Raw genomic sequence first — 19,481 nt, forward strand, 5'->3', positions numbered from 1 at the left:
TAAAGTGCTAAATATGGTGAAATGAATTTAGCACCACTATTAACATTTGTAAGGTTGTATTGTTTAAGCGTTACTAAAGACCAGTGAAATGTACCTGGGCCTAGATTTTCGCAAATCTCTTACCGCTAAGATAGCCTGAGTTAATGTTAATGAATGACACTTATGACTATGATAGCGCTAAGAGAGCTTTGAAAATCTAGGCCCTAGCCTGTGGAATAAGAATCACAAGCATGACCAACAGTCCACAATTCTCTACAAAAATAATAATGCCTTCCTCTCCATAATACTACTATCAGTCATTAGGGAAGCTTCCATATAATTTATTAAAAAACATTCTTACCTATTTAGATTACAATATTAAATTAAAAGTTTGAATGAATTAATGCAATCTAAATCCACCAAACATAATTAAAGCCAAACCCCATAGAGTTACAGAGCACTCTTTTTGAATATCCTATGCACAACCTGTGATTTATACCACTTTGGACAACATCGACAACACCATGTGCAATAGTTTTTGATGTACAAAGCAATTGTTTACATTCCATATATGGCAAATGTTATCTGTTTGGAAGTTGTCCGCCCCCAAGTTTCAATTAGCGAATTTGGGCAAGTCTCAAGGGATAAGAAGTCTTTTAGCGCATCAACAAGAAGATGGAGTGACTGCATATGCCCCAATATATATGATGTACCATATACCGTGAAATTTTCCAGGTACTAAAGTTTCGAGGTTTGAGTTCCCCCGAAGAGCATTCAAAGTGATTTTAGACAATTTTAATTTCAATGCTAGAAGAAAGTGGCCAGAAACATCACTTACCAGAACAACACTCACTGAGCTATAGACAAACCTCCTAGTAGTCAGTGATAAGTGCCATCTGACTGTTATAACTACAGATATACAGGTTCTAGACAGCAATAATTGTAATGTGAAAAACATTTGATCCTTTGTTGTGACAAATGATCCATGAAACACTTTGTCGGCAGATTTCAAATATGACGCTATTTTTTCTCAGACAACATTGTTTTCTGTTCTTAACAACTATCTATCGCCGATACAGTCTGTTTGGCGAAAGAGTGGTATCAAGTGTATTGACAGTTGATTTGAAGTTCAGACAAATTCATAGATATAATATTTTCGAGGCTGCGTTTCTAACCTTGAAAACCTGGATACTTCAAAAATTTCCCAGCATACAGCAGGCCAAAATATGGTTGAAAATGAGTGACACTGTGCCTTTAATGAGATAACTGGAGCAGACATGTGTGGTCACGTCCCAAGAAACAGCCTAACAATGACACCCTTACTTTCATAATTACTTACAATTTGACGTACCTGTATTAAATTAGGATGCAAAGCAAAATAATAGAGGATGTTGGATTTGCAGCAGAAATGCTGGATCACATTTTCTACCTGTAACTTCAGAGTCACACCCATGGACACACCTCAGAGAATTTCCCCCAATCAATACCAGTCATTGCGACAATCGTTCAATATGCATGACTGGTCACGAAAAATTTATTACTATTGATTTCCCAAGGTGAAATCTAAAGCCATTAGCACCTGAACAATGATACTACATTGTATTTCTCTATTCATTTCTCATGAAGAATTCACAACGCTGTTAGGACAAAAAATATTTTTATGTCACTGATTGCCTAAGGTGGAAAGAGTAACTGAACATTTACATGATGTAAGAATGTGGGGCCCACAATCGATATACATAGATCAAAGAGATTGACAATCACTGACTAAATATTGATCAGTTATCAATAATTACCATAAAAATAAATTTCAATAAAAATGGCTAAAATGTCTAAATGAAACCAGCATAGTTCACATCTCTGGTGAGTACTGACATATTTATGTATGGATAAACTAACAAAACAGTGTTCTGAGCAAAATTTAGATGCAGTTCAGAAATTGAGATGTCGCTTTGTGCAGTGTTTGCCATGATGCAGAAAACCTGCATAACTAACTCCCAAAAACATGCCCACTCATGATACAAGGAGTCATGATGCCACTTGTCATATTTTTTAAGCATGGATGCAAAAAAGCTGCCAGTTTGACTTAAAAGATATGTCGCTGAATCCCTCTCATGACACCAGGGTGATATCATCATGATGATGACTCCTCATTTTTGTCTCAAGGGCAAACACTAATGGTGTGTTGTGTCAGTAAATTAGCACTATGTGTCATCACAATAGCGTATTTACGAAAATATCGATGACATAATATTCGTATAGATAATCATTGATAATTCTTCCCACTCAAGATATAACTAATTATCAATGTTTCTAGTAATACAAAAAATGATTATCTGCAATGTGGATGCTTCTAATAAGCATCACTCACTCACTCACTCACTCACTCACTCGCAAGCAACAGACTTGCACTTATTCAAATGAACCAAGCCTAATGTTCACTTTCAGGTTACCATGCTAAATGTTTAAAGGATTTCTTAATCCTTAAGTACATATCTCACTGACCAACAAGGCTTATACCACTTGTGGCAAGCTTACTAAATCTGAATCAGGATGTGCCTGTATCTCTCACCTGAACTTGGTTTGTGTTGCAGTTTCTTGCTTGTGTCCAGAATAAAGGTGATATTGATGAACACTGTCACCAACAAAACCAGCACCAGTCCACCCTGAAACCAACCATTGTATAGCATTACAGTCTACTTCCTATAACAGCACCCCTCTAAACCAGTTCACTCTGAAACCAACCATTGTATAGCATTACAGTCTACTTCCTGTAACAGCACCCCTCTAAACCAGTTCACTGAAACCAACCATTGTGTAACAATAGAGTCAACTTCCTACATCAACACTTTTCTAAACCAATAAATCTTGAAACTAACCATTGTGTAACATTTCCGTCAACTTCTTACAACAGCACCTCTCTCAATCAGTCCCCCCTGAAACCATTACAGTCAACTTCCTATAACAGCACCTCTCTCAACCAGTCCACCCTGAAACCATTACACTCAACTGCCTATAACAGCACCCCTGCACCAAACCATGGTATGACATAACAGTCGCCCCAACTGATTCTATTCTACAAACAACGTTGGAGTAAATTCTTAAGTCGACTGATCTATTCATCATTCTGTTTACCACTATTTAAAAACAAGCAAAAAACTGGCAATATGAAAATCAAAGATCTTAACCACTGAGAGCTAGCCAGGTATTTCAGAAGTTTGTAAAACACCATATAAGCTCTCTGTAAAGAAATCCTCAGCAAGCACAATCTCACCTGCAATACTTTGGATATGCATCGCCTGCTGCTATAACTGCGAATATGTTGACCATAAACATTGCCTCCCTGGAGGCGACCACGTGGGACATAGGGTTTGGCCCTAGGGTTAGGCACCCAGTTGTCCATCTTGCTGAATCTGAAGTCACGGGATTCTTGACGACAGCCTCAACTTGTAACACTCAGTGACAGCTGTAAAGATCCTTGTCTCCTCTATCGATACAATTCATTGCTGGTGTCAATAGACCATTACTGCAGTTCTTGAAGGGCTGAAAGATAATTATTGTGCATTAATAATAAAAATATTTATGTGCACTCCTACCCATATTGTTAATATGTTTCTTTTGAGAGCTATGCTGCATCCAGCCTCTGTCTGCGTGATGAAGGTGATGAATGTAAGTCTGTACCAGTTCAGCAATATGACCTGTAATAGATCTGACTGTCTGGATTGGAAGCAATCAATCAACACACTGGATACAATTCTGTTGTCGTGGTTGGTGGGCTTGTTGGGTTTAATGGGCCTGAGAAGCATTTCAGCATGTCAGGTATGTGACAATCTGCCAGTGTTAGATAGGACAGTTTGGAGCAATGATGGTGTTCCTTAGTGGAATCCATTAGCATGTTCCTCACAAAATAAGAATCATTATTTGGTTATTTTCAGATTCAAATTACAGTTGCACCATTCACACCTAAGGGAGACAACTCTACACAGAGACCTGTGGTCCCATAGCCCATGGTTGAAGAACTTCTTTTCCTGATAATGATGTCTTGCCAGGTAGCACAAGGTTTTCAAGGACGTAGTTATTATTTCCAGACAGGCAAAGAAAGATGTACCAGTTCTGTCTAAATGATTCTTACTATTTAAAAGTCAGTCTACCATGGTGATCAACCCCAAAGCCAGATAATAGTGAATTCACTGGTTTATTTCATACAGTAATTGTCCGACACATTCAACATCATGGTTACATCAAATACTGCTAAACATTCTGAATTAGCACATACCCAGGTCACGATTATTAATATACATGATACTGATATAGGTTTGATGATGAGATCTGTTTTTCACTTACATAAAGAAAGGTGTATTTCATGTTTTTTCACATTACTGCTATTGTCACGACAACTCGGCCTTTAACACGTTTGAAAAAATCTTCATTTTGAAACAAGGAACAATTGGTCAATGTAGCCTGAAAAAGAGAGAAATCTTTGTACTGTGGTGATCCCAGTTCCTATGCTTTAACATGGGCTCATGACCAGCAGAATGATCATTGCTATAGGAACATTGTGTGATCCAAAACAAAGAAAGAAGAAACCCAGGACTAGCAAAATAAGTCTTGTAACACTGAGCATGCTGAGAGTTCTGGTTCTGATTGTTGATGATGTTGATTGAGAATTATACCACAATACATCAGGAGAGCATGTCATTCACCCTGGGAACTACAAAGAGATGGATGACAGGGTCGTTCACTCCAACATGATACTCAGAGTGAGTCAATGTAATGTGACAACTCATTCATAACACCATCCTAAAACATGTTTACGGAATGATCTGATGCCTGTCTTAGCATAAGATGTCTTAAAGAGGTTGGATACTGTGGTTTGTGCACATACTGTATGCGATGGGATGTGACAGTAGGTAGAGGTGTGATGATACAGAAAATTCATGATATGATACTTACCATGATATCTTGGAATGATACAATTCTATTCGATGCCTATCATGATACGCTAGCTTTAGTTATATTTTCATATCAAGAAACAGTGTAAATTTTGACATATCCGTCAAATGAATATTAACAATTTTTTTGGACAATGATATGTATCACAATACAAAAAAAACCCTGTCGATATATTTATTGTGCAATGAAGAAAGACGATTATCAATACTACAATATATCATCACAGCTCTAACAGTAGGAGTGTGTATTTATGTTACGCAATTAATTCCCCTTTTTCTTGCTTCTTATTATACTCCTTGACATTTTGGCCACACAAGCATTTATCAGGAGGTAAGCCTGGGCAAGACTTACCTCCCCTTATCAAATTTACTTTGGGTATGCTGTTTTCTGCATCATGGCAAACACTGCACAAAGCGACATCTTAATTTCTGAACTGCTTCTAAATTATGCTCAGAACACTGTTTTGCTAGTTTATCCACACATAATTTAGTGTGAATTTACTATATAAAAATTCATTTAATAAAAAATCTTGTTACTGTAAAAATATATTTTTTCCCTGATGAATCAATATTTTTCTTAAATTCCTGTTTTTCTAGAAGTTAATTAAAGTATCCTACATACTACCTTGAAAATTGATTTCCTGCTTTATTTCATATAAGTACTGAAATATCTTTACAAGAAACTACAAACTGAATAATTTAAGTAAACAATTTACTTTCAAGAGAACTTTTATTGACTCATTACTTTTTGCAGACAATGCCACAAGGGGTGCCACTTGTCAATCAAGCTGTGGTGACTTGCTATTTTTATTACATAACTAGATTTGGGGCACATTTTCTACAAAATGCTACCAAATTTAGCAATTTATTGACATTTTGATACTTTGTATGCAATCTCCTTAAAATATATCTTAGCTGTCAAGGGGTGTGCATATACAAACCCCAAATTATGAACTAAATGTTTTGAATGAGGTCGTTCAAATGTCAATGAAAGTCAACTTTTTTCATAAAAGTTGGAAGGGAGCTATATACCTTTTGTGCAGGCTTTGTAAATGCCACTGCCTGTGAATTTGATGCAGAAGAAAATGATGCAATGTATCATTGTCACATATAAATAGAAATCATGTTTATGTCGCTGTTCGATGACAACTAATTGATGATGGCTAATTTATTAGCTATAACCTTTAAAAAATACAAATTGTGCATTATAGAAATCTGTTCATTCTCCAATCGTTGGCTGTTAAATACAATGACATATACTAGAAAACAGTTTCTTCATTATATACTGATGCAATATGTTTGTGTGTATAATGAGATTCTGTCAACTGTATACTGATAACTTGTTCAATGTTAGGATGTTATGAATATTGACATGGCAAACTGATACTTGTTCAGAACAGCGGATTTGAAAGTTACTAGTCATGCAGTCCAGTGAGCTGTAAAAATAGTTTCTAGCAGACACTGCCTTTGTGTGCAGCTTTTTTTCAAATATCTGTAAGAAACGCATGAAAATGGAGGGTGCCATGTAAGTAACACAATATATTTTGTCCTGGCGGCAGTGTGTCTGACTTTGGGATTTGAACTAGTCCCCTACTCATCTAGTACTCATAGATGTTATTTGTACACAAATAATAACTGATATCTAGTCATTACATATTTCAATTCCTCAAAAATACCCAGCCAATTCTGACTTAGTATCAACTCATATCTGTATAATACAACCAGTATGATGCTGTGAAAACAAGCTATTAAAATATGTGGGTTAGAATTTTTATTAACATTTTATGACAATGTGATTAGTATTCCAAATTCGGAGTACAAAATATTATAACAGACACAATGATTGATTGGTGAACACACTTATAGCTATTGCTAAAAAAAGCAAGTCAAATGATAGTATTAATTATTGCATGAAGAGCTTCAACATCACCTTACAAATGTCACATTCAGTACATTCCATACATGCATAATGCCATATATGTGAAGCCTATTTCTTGTATCCCCTGTCATGATATTGCTGGAATACTGCTAAAAGTGACATAAAAGTAAACTTACGCACTCACTCACTCATAAATGCATACTGAACATTCTAGTTTTTCCTGTATGAACACGATGAAAGCAAACAATTTCCATGATAAGTTCTATCAACAAATTGTTCTGATATCTGTAACTGTGACCAAATGTAATTTTGACCTACTCACACCCAAACTTGCATAGAAATTTTGCCACTGAAGGTTCAAAACGTCAGCAGCTGAATGAGGAGAACATGTAAAACTCACCAAATGAGAATAGTTTGCAACTGAAGGTGTACAACTCATGAACAAATCCAGGAATGTTGCAAAAGCTGTTCGGCCTGTTTATCTGTCATTGGTCACTACTGAAAAGTGTACACTGAATACATCGTCTATTCCCAACCCTTGTGCCAACATCCATAATTAACCACCAACCTTCCCTATCTCAATGGTCTATCCCATCAAGACTTTTACAATATTGTTCGCATTGTCATATTTGTTTAGATGTCTCCATGACGAAAGAAATAAATCAAGTTTAGTTTACATTTTTCATCAGCTTGGCATGCATTCTTGTTCTTCACTTATTGATTCAAGAACAGTTTTAAGAGTCATTCTGAATTTTTGGTAAACCATGCAACATGATTCTTTTGATACAAGATGTGTCCAAAGAGATCAAAGTGTCTATCCTACTCTTATATCTTCATGCATTTATCATGTTTATTTACAAAAAATCAATTTATTCTCTGGCCTAAATGTATGGAACTGTACTTTTCAAAAGGAACTACTCGGTCAGTTTATTCATGTGTTTACAGCACTTACAAGACATAAATGATTCTGAATGTTTTCTAGTTATGCATGACATTATTTCTAAGTGTGACATCACACCTTATATTCATGCATGAGTCAAACCATAACAATACAGAGATGTCGACAACCCAAGCACTGCTTCAGGTAACTGGTTGCTGTCAAGTGTTTAATAGAAACAGTTTGAAGATGACATTGGGAGGCTTACCATACACCATACATACAGACAGGTACAAAGTTGGCTTTTGAGCCCATTTAATCATTTTAGATGCAGAAACATTACTTAGAACACACAAAGTTGCATGGCAGTGACTTCACAACTGTTAAATTTATATCAAACTGTCATTGATATTGGAAGAATGATTTTCCCACATTTCCATACATTCTAAGAAAATATTTCTCCAAGTTTTGTCATGAAAAAAGGATGAGAGATGGGGTGAGAGACCAAAGCCTAGATTACAATATATATGCCTCATTAGGATGATGCCAGTCATTGTGTAGATTTTCCTTGGGGGCCATCCTAGAACTGACACATCATCACATTTTACATCATGTTCATGATTTATTCTGAATATTGCACATATTTTTCATGTTCTGTGAGTCTATCCATTTAGATACACATCATGAAAAGTTTTACTTTCATTGAGAAAATTTCAGATATTTCATTTCGTATATTTATCCACTTTGTGTCATCACACAGGCTCCACAACAGTTAGTGAAACAATCACATTGTAAGCCTTAGACTGATGTGGAAATCTAAGTGTTGCCACACAGCCACAGTTTCAACAGCACATCTAGACAATGATTGATTTTACAGTCAGCAGAGCACACCAAAAGGCTTGTATTACCCCAGCTGTTTCTTCTGAATAAGCATGATAAGTGCATCATATGTCATATTTGGGATTTCACTTTCTAAGTAAAGTACAAATTCTAGTACTTTTTGTGGTTGAGTCCCATCCGGGATTCAAAGCATGATAAGTGCATTTGGGAAAATTTGAAAACAAAATTGTAAAGTAGACGAATGGTCATGTAGCGTTGAAGTGGTGTTTTTGTGTTCATTTACACACGTCTACATGGGATAGTTACTGTGATCCAACACGTCCAAATCTCTCCCCAAAGTCTGCCCCAAAACTTGGTGACATCAGCAGTCATGTGCTATAATGTCATCACTAACAGTGATCTTAGACACTAAATGATAAGTCTACAGCAAAAACAGTAAGCAGAACCCAGCAGACTCTGGATTCTAAGCTATTGTCTGCTCCCAAAAGCACTGGCCCTTTAAGTTGTTGACATCTTCTAATACTGTAAATAATAATTAAAATTTAAATTAGTGTCTAACCTTCCAGATGCCATGGTCTTTTACTTCTGAAGCACATTGTACCCGGTAATTGGATGTTTTGGTAGGATATCAAGTTATAGGAAGTGATGAAATTGAACCACTTATGAAAGAAAGTATTAGTGAAATAGGAGGCTTTATAGCCTGAAACATGTTCTTAGATACAGATAAAATGAAAAGGTGTCCACTAACCTGTTTGTATGAAATATCAATAAAATTATGAAATATTACAGAACGTAAGAACCACAAACATGCTGCAGTTAACCTTACAATTCATCTTCAAACACGTTTGTATTTTAAGTTTTTCTCACACAGGTGACACATATATACGTGATATACTACTCCTTGTTAATTTTTAACAATGTTTCAACATACAGGACAAACAAAAAATTGTATGGTCTTGATATGACACTGAAAATGGCTAAATGTAGAAAATTAAATCAGTTTTTTGAAAAACATGAAAAATGGCACACAAAATATGTTTTAATACTGTAACTGTAAGGAGCAGGATCAGATGGTCGTAATCTCTTCTTGTATGTATTTCTATTAACTGACCAAAACCTCAAAGAAACTGCCAAACAGTGACAATTTTTGGAAAAATTGCTAAGCTTTGCAGGATTTTTATAATTTTGATCCTCCCATATCTGTTTGAAACATACTGAGCCAATGCATGCAATGAATAGACTATTTAGTTTTTAAAATGTGAGAAAACACTACACAGTATAAAATCTATTTGTTTTCTTATTTTGCATTTATAGGGCAGTTTTACAGGCATAGCATTTGTCCTCACACTCAAGAAGTATTTTGTTGAATTTGACACAGAGAATTGGTATTAGTGACAACAAACATTTCTTATTCCAAAAGGTATGAGTAATACAGTCAAGTACATGTCGCACTTGAATGTGAAATATATGTGAGGTATAGATGTCTAATGAACCCCCTTCATGAAATGTGATTTTTTTCAACCTTATCCAGTATGGCAGAAAGCTTACTTCCATGTATGTATAGTTTCCAAAACATCCCAAACACTTCTGGGTTTATTGGCCATGTTGTAGAATTACCATTGGTGATTTTCCTCCCAAACTGATATCACTGATCACTAACATGCTGTTTTCAAATTTAGAAATTCAGTCCCCTGAGTAACTACAGGGCTCGATTTAAACAATGTCTACCTTCTTGCACCAGGTGCAACCTGAGGTGAAACCCTAGTTGTACTGACCAAATTCTAGTGGCACTGATTTTGTTGATACGTAATGAAAGAAATACACTTTTGAATTATCAAGATGTTGTATTTAGTGGTTTACCCATTCAAAAACTGAGTTGCACCTCTTGCAAGTTAGACAAATAACTAGGTTACACTTTGCAATACCTGGTTCTACCAGTGCAAGTAACCCAGCACTAAATCATGCCCTGAACTATCAGGAATGTTTACATTCAACAACATACATCAAAGACTGTCATGAATTACTGGTTTATAATGTGTCAAATTATACAACAATTACACTGTACTTAATATCTGATTATGATAGGAGCTTTGAAGACTGTTGCGTTGCCTTAAAGCATTGTATCCAGGAAAAGGGCATTTACCACTGAATTCACGACTGTATTGTATATTTGTGTGCCTTATGTGCTTTAAATTTAATCCTCAATGAAATTGAAGGTTGAAGATGAGATATATGCCCCTCTGGCATCCAGGATGACAACTCTGGATTACAGACCGAAATAAGTATGAATTCGTCTCTTTTGACGATCATCGGATTCATCGTTGAAAAACTATCGTTACTCATGACGGGAGCACGTAGCGTATAAAAGAAACCCTTGAATATAAATATAATGAAAGTTACAGTAACAACAGGTTTCTGAAAACGCGACAAGATTAGGCACGATTTACTTTTAGATTTACACTGTATTTCTAGATGTATTCTTTCCGAGAAATTACGTTACAGAATGTGAAATACCAATGACATGTTATGGGCGTACTCACCGTATACTTTGTATGGAGAAAATTACACGATTAGATGTTGACTGAAAGGGACTATATCTGTAAATGCCACTGAGTATACTCACAAACGCCTCTGGCAAACCGGGTCTAAGGGACATAACTCTGTCGATGCTTTGCATAATACCACGAAAAACATTTCAAGAGGTGTAACGGAAATAACAATTATTTGGTTATTGCATCACTACCCAATAGTCCATCACTACCATTCATATATACTTGCCGTAAGTGTATGTACTGCTTGTTATACATCATTTGCTCTCTTTGCAAAAATAAAAAAAAACATGCATAAAAATTATACACAAGGATAAGGCAGCTTTTACACTTCCGTTATATATATCTATTACATGACACGTTTTCTCTGTGGATAACAACTTCTTTTTTATATACTTGGTTAATTATATCAGGGATACTCTACAACCACCTCTATATAGGCTCCCTGATTACATGTACTTCATTTCAGCCATGATCGAGGCGTGTGTTTGCTGCCAAGAATTTAAGGCGGAAAATTATGCATGATCTACCATTACGCCTGTAACACTTGTAGCATGTAACACCTTAGGGGATATCGGGCATGACGCTTCTCCCTCTCCCTCTCTCCCCCCCCCCCCCCCCCCCCTCTCTCTCTCTCTCTCTCTCACGCTTCATAATGTGACAAGCTTTAACGGCATCGACTGGTTGATCGAAAGGACTCCACCCCTCCAATCCCGTTATAGGGGTGTGAGTACAGCTAACGGAAGAGCCAGACGAGGGGTTAGGGGAATGATGTCATGTAGAGGATAGTACCCCTCAAGTCCCGTCGAAGTCCGGGGTAGACTCGGTGACTGTTTGTAGTAAGAGGCGACTAACGGGATCGGGTGGTCGGCTAGCTGACTTGGTTGGCACATGTCATCGATTCCTAATTGCTCATGCTGTTGATCACTGGAGTGTCTGGTCCAGACTCGATTATTTACAAACAGCCTCCACATAGCTGGAATATTTCCGAGTGCGGAGTAAAACTAAACTCAATCACTAGAACCACTCAATACTGTCATCTGCGAAGAATACAGAGAAACCACGAAGCATCGCATTCTCATCGAGAATTCGCTCGTATTAGGTGAACTATGCATTAACGATATCTAAGTTTGTTACGTAATTCCTTTAAACTTCATATTGTATTTTGTAATACAGTGTTCCCAGAAATTATTGAGAAAATCTTTGTTTTTTTTCTAATGATGCTAAGATTGGAAAAAGGGCTTTCACCATGCACTAAGCATACTAAATAAGGGAGACAACTCTTGAAGGCTTAGAAGGCAGCTCATTACGTCAAGAGTTATCTCCCTTGTCTGAGCAGACGGCTTCCTGTGTTGACATGGCAGGATTTACAACAAGGGAGAAAAGAAAGCTCATTCTAGATGATTTTGAAAGGGGTGAGGCTGATGCTAAAGTGTTAGCTTGTAGACATGGTATTCCTCTGTCTACAGTATACAGAACTTTGAAGAATATTCAAACAGGAACTGGGATAGAGCACAAAGCAGGGGCAGGTCGGCCTAGGAAATTCAGTGTTGTGGATCGCCGAAGACTTGGGCAGATTGTGAGTAGGGGCAAATTGAAAAGTGTTGAGAACATCACAAATGAAATGATTAGCAGAGGAAGTCCTCAGGTATGCAATGAAACAGTTAGGCAGGAATTACAGAGACTTAATTGGGTGAAAAAAACGTGGAATTCCCTCGCCGTTGATGAAAGATGCACAAAAGGAAAAACGTTTTAAACTGGTGTCGGGCTCATGAAAATCAAGATTGGGATAATGTTTTCTTTTCGGATGAAAGTTCTGTTTGGCTTTTCCCTATTTGTGTGAAAATTTGGACCAAAGATACTGTCAAACCTATCTACCAGCGACCAAAACATAGCCCGAAGTTTCACATGTGGGGTGGCATATCGGCTCGCGGAGTGACGCCATTGTGTGTTTTCACGGGAAACTTGACAAAAGAAAGATACGTTGACATTCTAAATGGTCACCTTCTTCCGACAGCACAAACATTGTATGAAGATGATTGGATTTTCCAGCATGATAATGACCCAAAACACACTGCGCGCTACACAAAACAGTGGTTGTCGGGCGAAAATGTTCAAGTTTTAGACTGGCCCAGTTACAGCCCAGACCTAAACCCAATTGAGAATGTGTGGGGAGTCATGAAGGACAGAATAAACCAAAAGGGACTGAGAAATTGTGAAGATATGAAGGCCGAGGTGGTCCAATATTGGGATACCCTGTCACACGATTACCTACAAATTTTGGTGGGTAGTGTGTCTAGGCGTATTCAGGCATGCATTGCTGAGCGAGGAGGTCTAACAAAGTACTAAAACAAGACTGAGACTGTAAAAGGATGATGTTTTAACATGTTTATGTAAGTAAAACGCCAGAAGTTAATAAACGTAATGAGTTACATGACGCAACATGATTCTCAATAATTTCTGGGAATACTATATATGCTGAAGTATATATTTGTCACAGGTGTGGATTCTTGTAAGTGAAGTGTATGGCAAAGAGACTAATCAAACTATCAAGAAGTATTTTCCCGAAAACGTACGATAATTAATACGAAGGAATGAAAATATATACTCTTGTAAAAAGTAATACTTTTATTAATGTTCAGTATATATCGCGTTATTCCACATGACTCGTAAACCGTGTCTAAAAACACAGTATGTGTGGAACAGTGTTGCATTGGTCAATGTCTGTAATATTTCTTCACTTTGTTTTATGAAAATATCAGCATGTTTATCCCATGAAAACGTGTCTTGCAAGTGATGTCTCAGAGACGTAAAATATATATCACCGATTTAAAACTCGTTGCGATTTATCATTATGAAGACAGAATTTTTTTGTAAGCGCACGTACAATCTCCAACACAAGCCCATAAAATCGTCAGAAATGCCCTCAATCGGACACGGGAGCCGTTATTAAATAAACAAACGCAAGTGCGTGTATTCCAGTCTCTCACCGTCCATGTTATTATCCGTATTAAAAACGTCAACTAGACAACACAATTCTTTTAGCAATATTCTTTATTCTTTTAGTTTATTTTTGGCTCGGCTTCTCGTAATACAGAGCGATAGGAAGTTATTTATCGCCTTTACGGAACTTCCGTTTGTGCTATGTGGACGCGTATTTTGGAGCTTGTCATACGGGTATTTGTCAGATATTTTCAGATGACAGCACAGGTCCCGCTTTTGTGGACGGGAATCTGTTTATCACAATTATGATTTAAGACAAATATGCATCACACAAAGTCTGGCAGGTAAAGCTCGTCATCATCTCAGGTACCCTTCCTCCCTCAATCGGTAGCTGAGACAGCGAATAAAATTTCTCCAAGGACTCGCTGCCTAGTCGAATCGAACCCACCAAGAACTATCCAGAGAATGTTGAGACTCCACAACACTGCAGCCTTCAGCATTCCCTGTTGTGTCAGAAGGGCTGTGTTTCCGTTGGAGAACACCGGTCACTACGCTGGTCAGTAGGTACCAAACACAAGGCAGCGAAAACAAGAGGGAGCATGATCCTGGCATGCAAGCACGTTTTTCCTGAATCCTGCCAATCACACAGCCAGAGTATTTTATAGCTGTATATTAATAGAGGCATTTTCCAAGACTTTCAATTTTAACTCCTTCCTTACAAATCTGGAATGGAGAAGCGTCCTGAATCAGTTGTTCGTGTTTAGGGAGATTACTCAAGATACTGATGGAGAACCAGTAGTTGGACTTGAAAGACATTATTCCTTAATTCCGTTAACACCATACCGATGTGTGTATACTTTACTTACATTTGGGTCTAGGCGAAAAAAAAGGAAAATTCGTAATGTTTTAACAGGAAATGACGTCATTTTCCAACATTGTAGAAAGGTGTTCAGTTTGAAAAAAACGGTTGTTGCTTCATTAACGCCCATCTATATATAACTCGACTTAGGTGTCGTCAATAAACATGCCTCGATAATGAGAAAGGAAGGTGGGCTCGATCAAATTCAGCTGTAGAATACCGTTTATGTACTTTTGCAATAACGACATGACAGAGGGTGACTATATCGTTATGATGGCTTGCCCTAGGTATTTGACATTCTGATGTCACTATTTCAGATAAAACAAAACTTTAATTTGAATTATCATTGAATGTATATTTTATTTTTTTGTGTTATCTTTTGCCACGAAATGTTTTTGTAATTGGGTAGGGAGGGGCCGGCAAGCAATGTACTATTTCAGAAAAAAATCAAATCAAGCCAAGTATGCCACGACACAGTGGGTATCAATGAAATAACATGTCATTTTATTGAATGCAGATATAGATATAGTATTGTTGAATATATTCCTCCTAATGAATGTATTTTATTCAATGCATCAATTTCAATTTTGTACAAAAGTACAGCATGAAGACAGTCCAAACATATATTTAATGCATCAATTTCTCACTATATCATATGAGAAGGTAAATATCAAGTCCAATCATCCAACACCCCTTGCATCTTTTTGTGGTATGATCCAATGTATTGATAACTAATAATTAATAGCTAAGATCACAGTGCTCATCCGTTGAATGCATGCTGTTACTCTGAAATCAGAAATTCGACGGATATCGGTACGCGAGCGAATTATTGATATCAGGGCAGATATGAAAACGGGGCCTCAAAAGTATCTTTATGTAGGGCGCAAGTCAGATATCCCCTTAGCATTTGACAGTACGTTGATTTTATAACTTCTATTACTCATAGTACGCATTTTCGTACAACAGTTTTGACCATCTATAATTTTGCTTGCAGATTTACTAAAAAGACCCGTATTTTTGGTGTTATTATTTCGACCCTGATACGCAAAAAAGGCTTTTCACATGGCCACTGAGAGCGTCACATACTCCACGAAAAACGGCTGACATCTTTGGCTTTGGTTCATATTCACCGTGACTTCGAGTTTGACATTGACAGCCTCACCGACGAATTTACTGGTCAGACTGACAGACGACTAGCGTTAGTTTTGCCTTACTATAGGTCATTACTGTCTTTCGAAGTCACAATCTTTGCAGTTTGAACGTTCACGTGTGTCACCATGTATTACATGACTTTCACTTTGGAAACTTTGTATCTGTTTTGAGTTCAAGGATGAGTCACACTTCAATACCATTTCAGTATCTGCACATACTGATGTTGTTTTGAATTTCTACTGAAAGTTTGTCACTAATCATATCATTTGTCTTTGAGGATGAATACCTAGATAAATCAGGATATACTAAGTCTTAGTATGTGTCAGTCAAATAAAATGTCAGAAAAAAACCACTCAGAGCATCTTAAATTATCTACAGAAATACCCCATAGTATATATAATTGGTTTTTTTTTTAAAAAAATCGTATTATATCATGTCAATTTGCTCTTGAAAATAGCGCTATTTCACTTCGGATGCATATCCCTGAACCCCATAGCAGACTCGAGGGCTATGAGCTCTCGGTCAGGTCGCTTCGCGACTTAACCGTTGCTCTTTGTATACAATTCATTTCCCTCAGTTACGCCTATGGACTTCAACGCGGTAAGATATCAACATGCGCAATCGAAATCACATTGGCTTGTTAGTCAGGCGTAAACCTTGCATGCATATACATGTGAGAGAGCGGGTAGCCAAGCGCAGTTTGCAGCATGCAGTTGTCACTGGACAACATGCGCCAGGTGTTGTAATAATTCGAGACACAGCTGATGACTTAGAATTCGAGGTAAGGCGCCTTTGAAAGTAGACGTTCATCACCGCGGTAATAAGTACAGTATATATTGATTTCCAGTGTATCTCTTGAAAACGAAAATAGAACACACCTCCAAGTGTGCTGTATAGGTGGGTGGTGAGCTAGCTGATCACGAGGCAGTCACTGGGTCATCAAGCTATAACATGATAAAGGAGCGTTCATAATTAATGCGGTGAGGGTGGGGTGGCATGGGGGTGGGGTTCTTTCCTCCTATGGAGGATTTCGCTTAAAGGTCACATGCAACCAAAAAATCAAACATACTTAAAATACAATTATCAATTATTCATGACATATAATATACATTGCTGCTTGTAAAAAAAAATAAATGAACAAAATTATAAGCGTACAATCGCGATTCAAAGGTGCGATATTTTGTTCTTGGGCTCACTTCCCTCGAAACGCAGCCTTCGGGAGACCGAACCCAGTCATAGCGGGTGGGGGTGCAAATTTAGTGAATCGTTTGAACGCCGATTTCGCGGGCTTTTTTTTCATCGCGTTTTTTTCAACTTTATAGCTTGAGTTGGCAATTTTGATGATTTGTTTTGGTAAGTGCGTACCGAAAGGTATCAGAATCTGCAAAGGTGTATTTTACGTTGCATGTAACCTTTAATGTTTCTCTGGGTCACCCAGAGAAATCACATTAGATTTGTCGAGGCGATTTACTGTGGAAGTCTAGAAGGAATATTGTCGCATTATCAGCTTTACAAAAGCAAGCAAAATGTCAAACTTATCAAAGTGCGTTATTTTTCTCACTCACTCACTCACCCAAATTGTCAGTAGTTAAGTATCACGTTGGCTACCGTGTCGAGGTGGCTGTGTTGTGCCGTCTCTGGTCTTCCTAACCCTTACTTGTCTTAAGGGATCCGGTGGTCAGGCTCGCTGACCTGTTTGACACACAGCGTGGCTTTGACCATGGGATTGTCTTGTCCACATCCAGAAATCTGGAATACTAATTAGTGCCACGTTAAACAACAATCAAACAGATAGAATACAAATTCCAATAAGCAGCTACCCTTAACCCACAGTATTAGCACCTTTCGGCAGCGTGCATGTTTGCAAGATTCTGACCTAACCCACCACAAATTGCAACAGGTATGTTTCAGCAGTTTTAAGACATTTCATTTACAACATATAGCAAGCCTAAGTCTCATTAATTGACTGGACTATATCGTTTTGAGTTCAGCCTCTGGATTTCAGCGCAAACAGAAATTAATTTATGACAGTTTCTTCAGCCACACTGAAAAGGTGATTTATCTGTACAAGCAAGGTGATTATTTCTCCTATACATGTTTATACGAAATTATAGGACCCAAATCTGATTTGTAATAGTTGTCCATTGTAATTGCTAAATCCATCAAGTTTACACCAAGAACTTGATTAAGTACCCTCTGTTTTTTTGCAATGGTAGGTTTTCAACAGATAAAACTTCTCGTGGTCACCATGGCGGAAAACATCTGTTTTTCTAACCCGATCCTTTTGACTCATGAAAAGTCATTGGAATTCATGTTGATTTTATGGTGATATTTGCTATTTTTTAATTTTTATTTTTTAAAAACATTTCATACTAACCATGTCTACAAATATGCCCTTTGAATGTTTAATGTTGAATTTATTGGTAAATGTGAACATTCGAAATGTTTTTTTGAATGTCTTACAAGATGCAAGGTCAATACCGAGTTTAACCTCCATGTGACTATGACAGACGATGACAGACGACAGTCTCTTCCCGATACCCTCAGCTAGCCTCCTGATCCTCCGAAGAGGCAGTCTATGGCATTCCGCACGTAAAGCAGCTTCCAGTGTCATCAGGTTCTGTACAGGTGGATCCCTTTGTTGCACACGACGTCCAATCATGTCCCAGACATGCTCCAAAGGGTTAAGACCGGGGCTTTAATCGTTAGTAAGTTCATTGTGTGTATTTAAAGCAAAATCTCCCTTTTTGTTTGAGTGAGCCCACGGTATATCTAAAATGGTCACACATTAAGATCTGCACAACAAAAAGTACAAACAGACAACACATAATTTCCTCTTCATGTGTGTCTCAGTTTTCCGTTGTTCAAAATTCTGTTACACTTTTTAAGATCAGATATATAGAAAATACAACTTTTGCCACCTGCTCTTACAACTTTTCAGTGTCTTGTTTAAATAATAATCTTAGCGTTTATGGGTATTTAATTTAGTAACAGCATTTTGTTGAATCATTTATTGAGAAATATTTATTTATTGCAAGATACCAGTATATCTTGTTTAAAGAAATCGATTAAGATTTTCAGTTTCCCCACAATTCACCACTGGTATATTGCTTGTAGCATTTGGTTGGCTGAACCATAGGTTCAGTTCGCAATATAATTCTACCGCCAATGTCAGATATGTGACTTCCCACGCAACGTCCTTACACAGTAATCTTTGTCCCCAAATGTTGTAGCCTTGTATACACTTAGATCTGACGATCTGACCTTCCCGATCACGCACATGCAGAGTATCTTATGTCAAGCTGAACAATCTGTATGCACACTGACACACTGTAATAACTATGAGTCAGAAGTGGTAATTGGACTCAGACCTCTTGTGTGGGATTATTTGGTTCAAATGACATGGACGATATAAATTTGACGAAGACAAATACCTGCAATATTAAATGAC

At 37.3% G+C, this 19,481-nt stretch overlaps 1 protein-coding gene across 1 annotated transcript in view; it reads right to left on the reverse strand.

Moving 5' to 3' along the window:
• LOC137291384 (protein O-linked-mannose beta-1,2-N-acetylglucosaminyltransferase 1-like) overlaps positions 1-11,152 on the reverse strand; it is a 40,020-nt gene extending 28,868 nt beyond the window's left edge. The window contains exons 1-3 of the mRNA XM_067822706.1: positions 11,068-11,152; positions 3,254-3,522; positions 2,552-2,645 (exon numbers count right to left, since the gene is read on the reverse strand). Of these exons, the coding sequence (XP_067678807.1) occupies positions 2,552-2,645; positions 3,254-3,382 (223 nt within the window). The 5' untranslated portion in view covers positions 3,383-3,522; positions 11,068-11,152. The remainder of the gene's footprint in view (positions 1-2,551; positions 2,646-3,253; positions 3,523-11,067) is intronic.
• Positions 11,153-19,481: the final 8,329 nt, after the last annotated feature.

The sequence above is a fragment of the Haliotis asinina genome, chromosome 7, assembly GCF_037392515.1.
Source record: "Haliotis asinina isolate JCU_RB_2024 chromosome 7, JCU_Hal_asi_v2, whole genome shotgun sequence".
Classification (NCBI taxonomy): Eukaryota; Metazoa; Mollusca; class Gastropoda; order Lepetellida; family Haliotidae; genus Haliotis; species Haliotis asinina.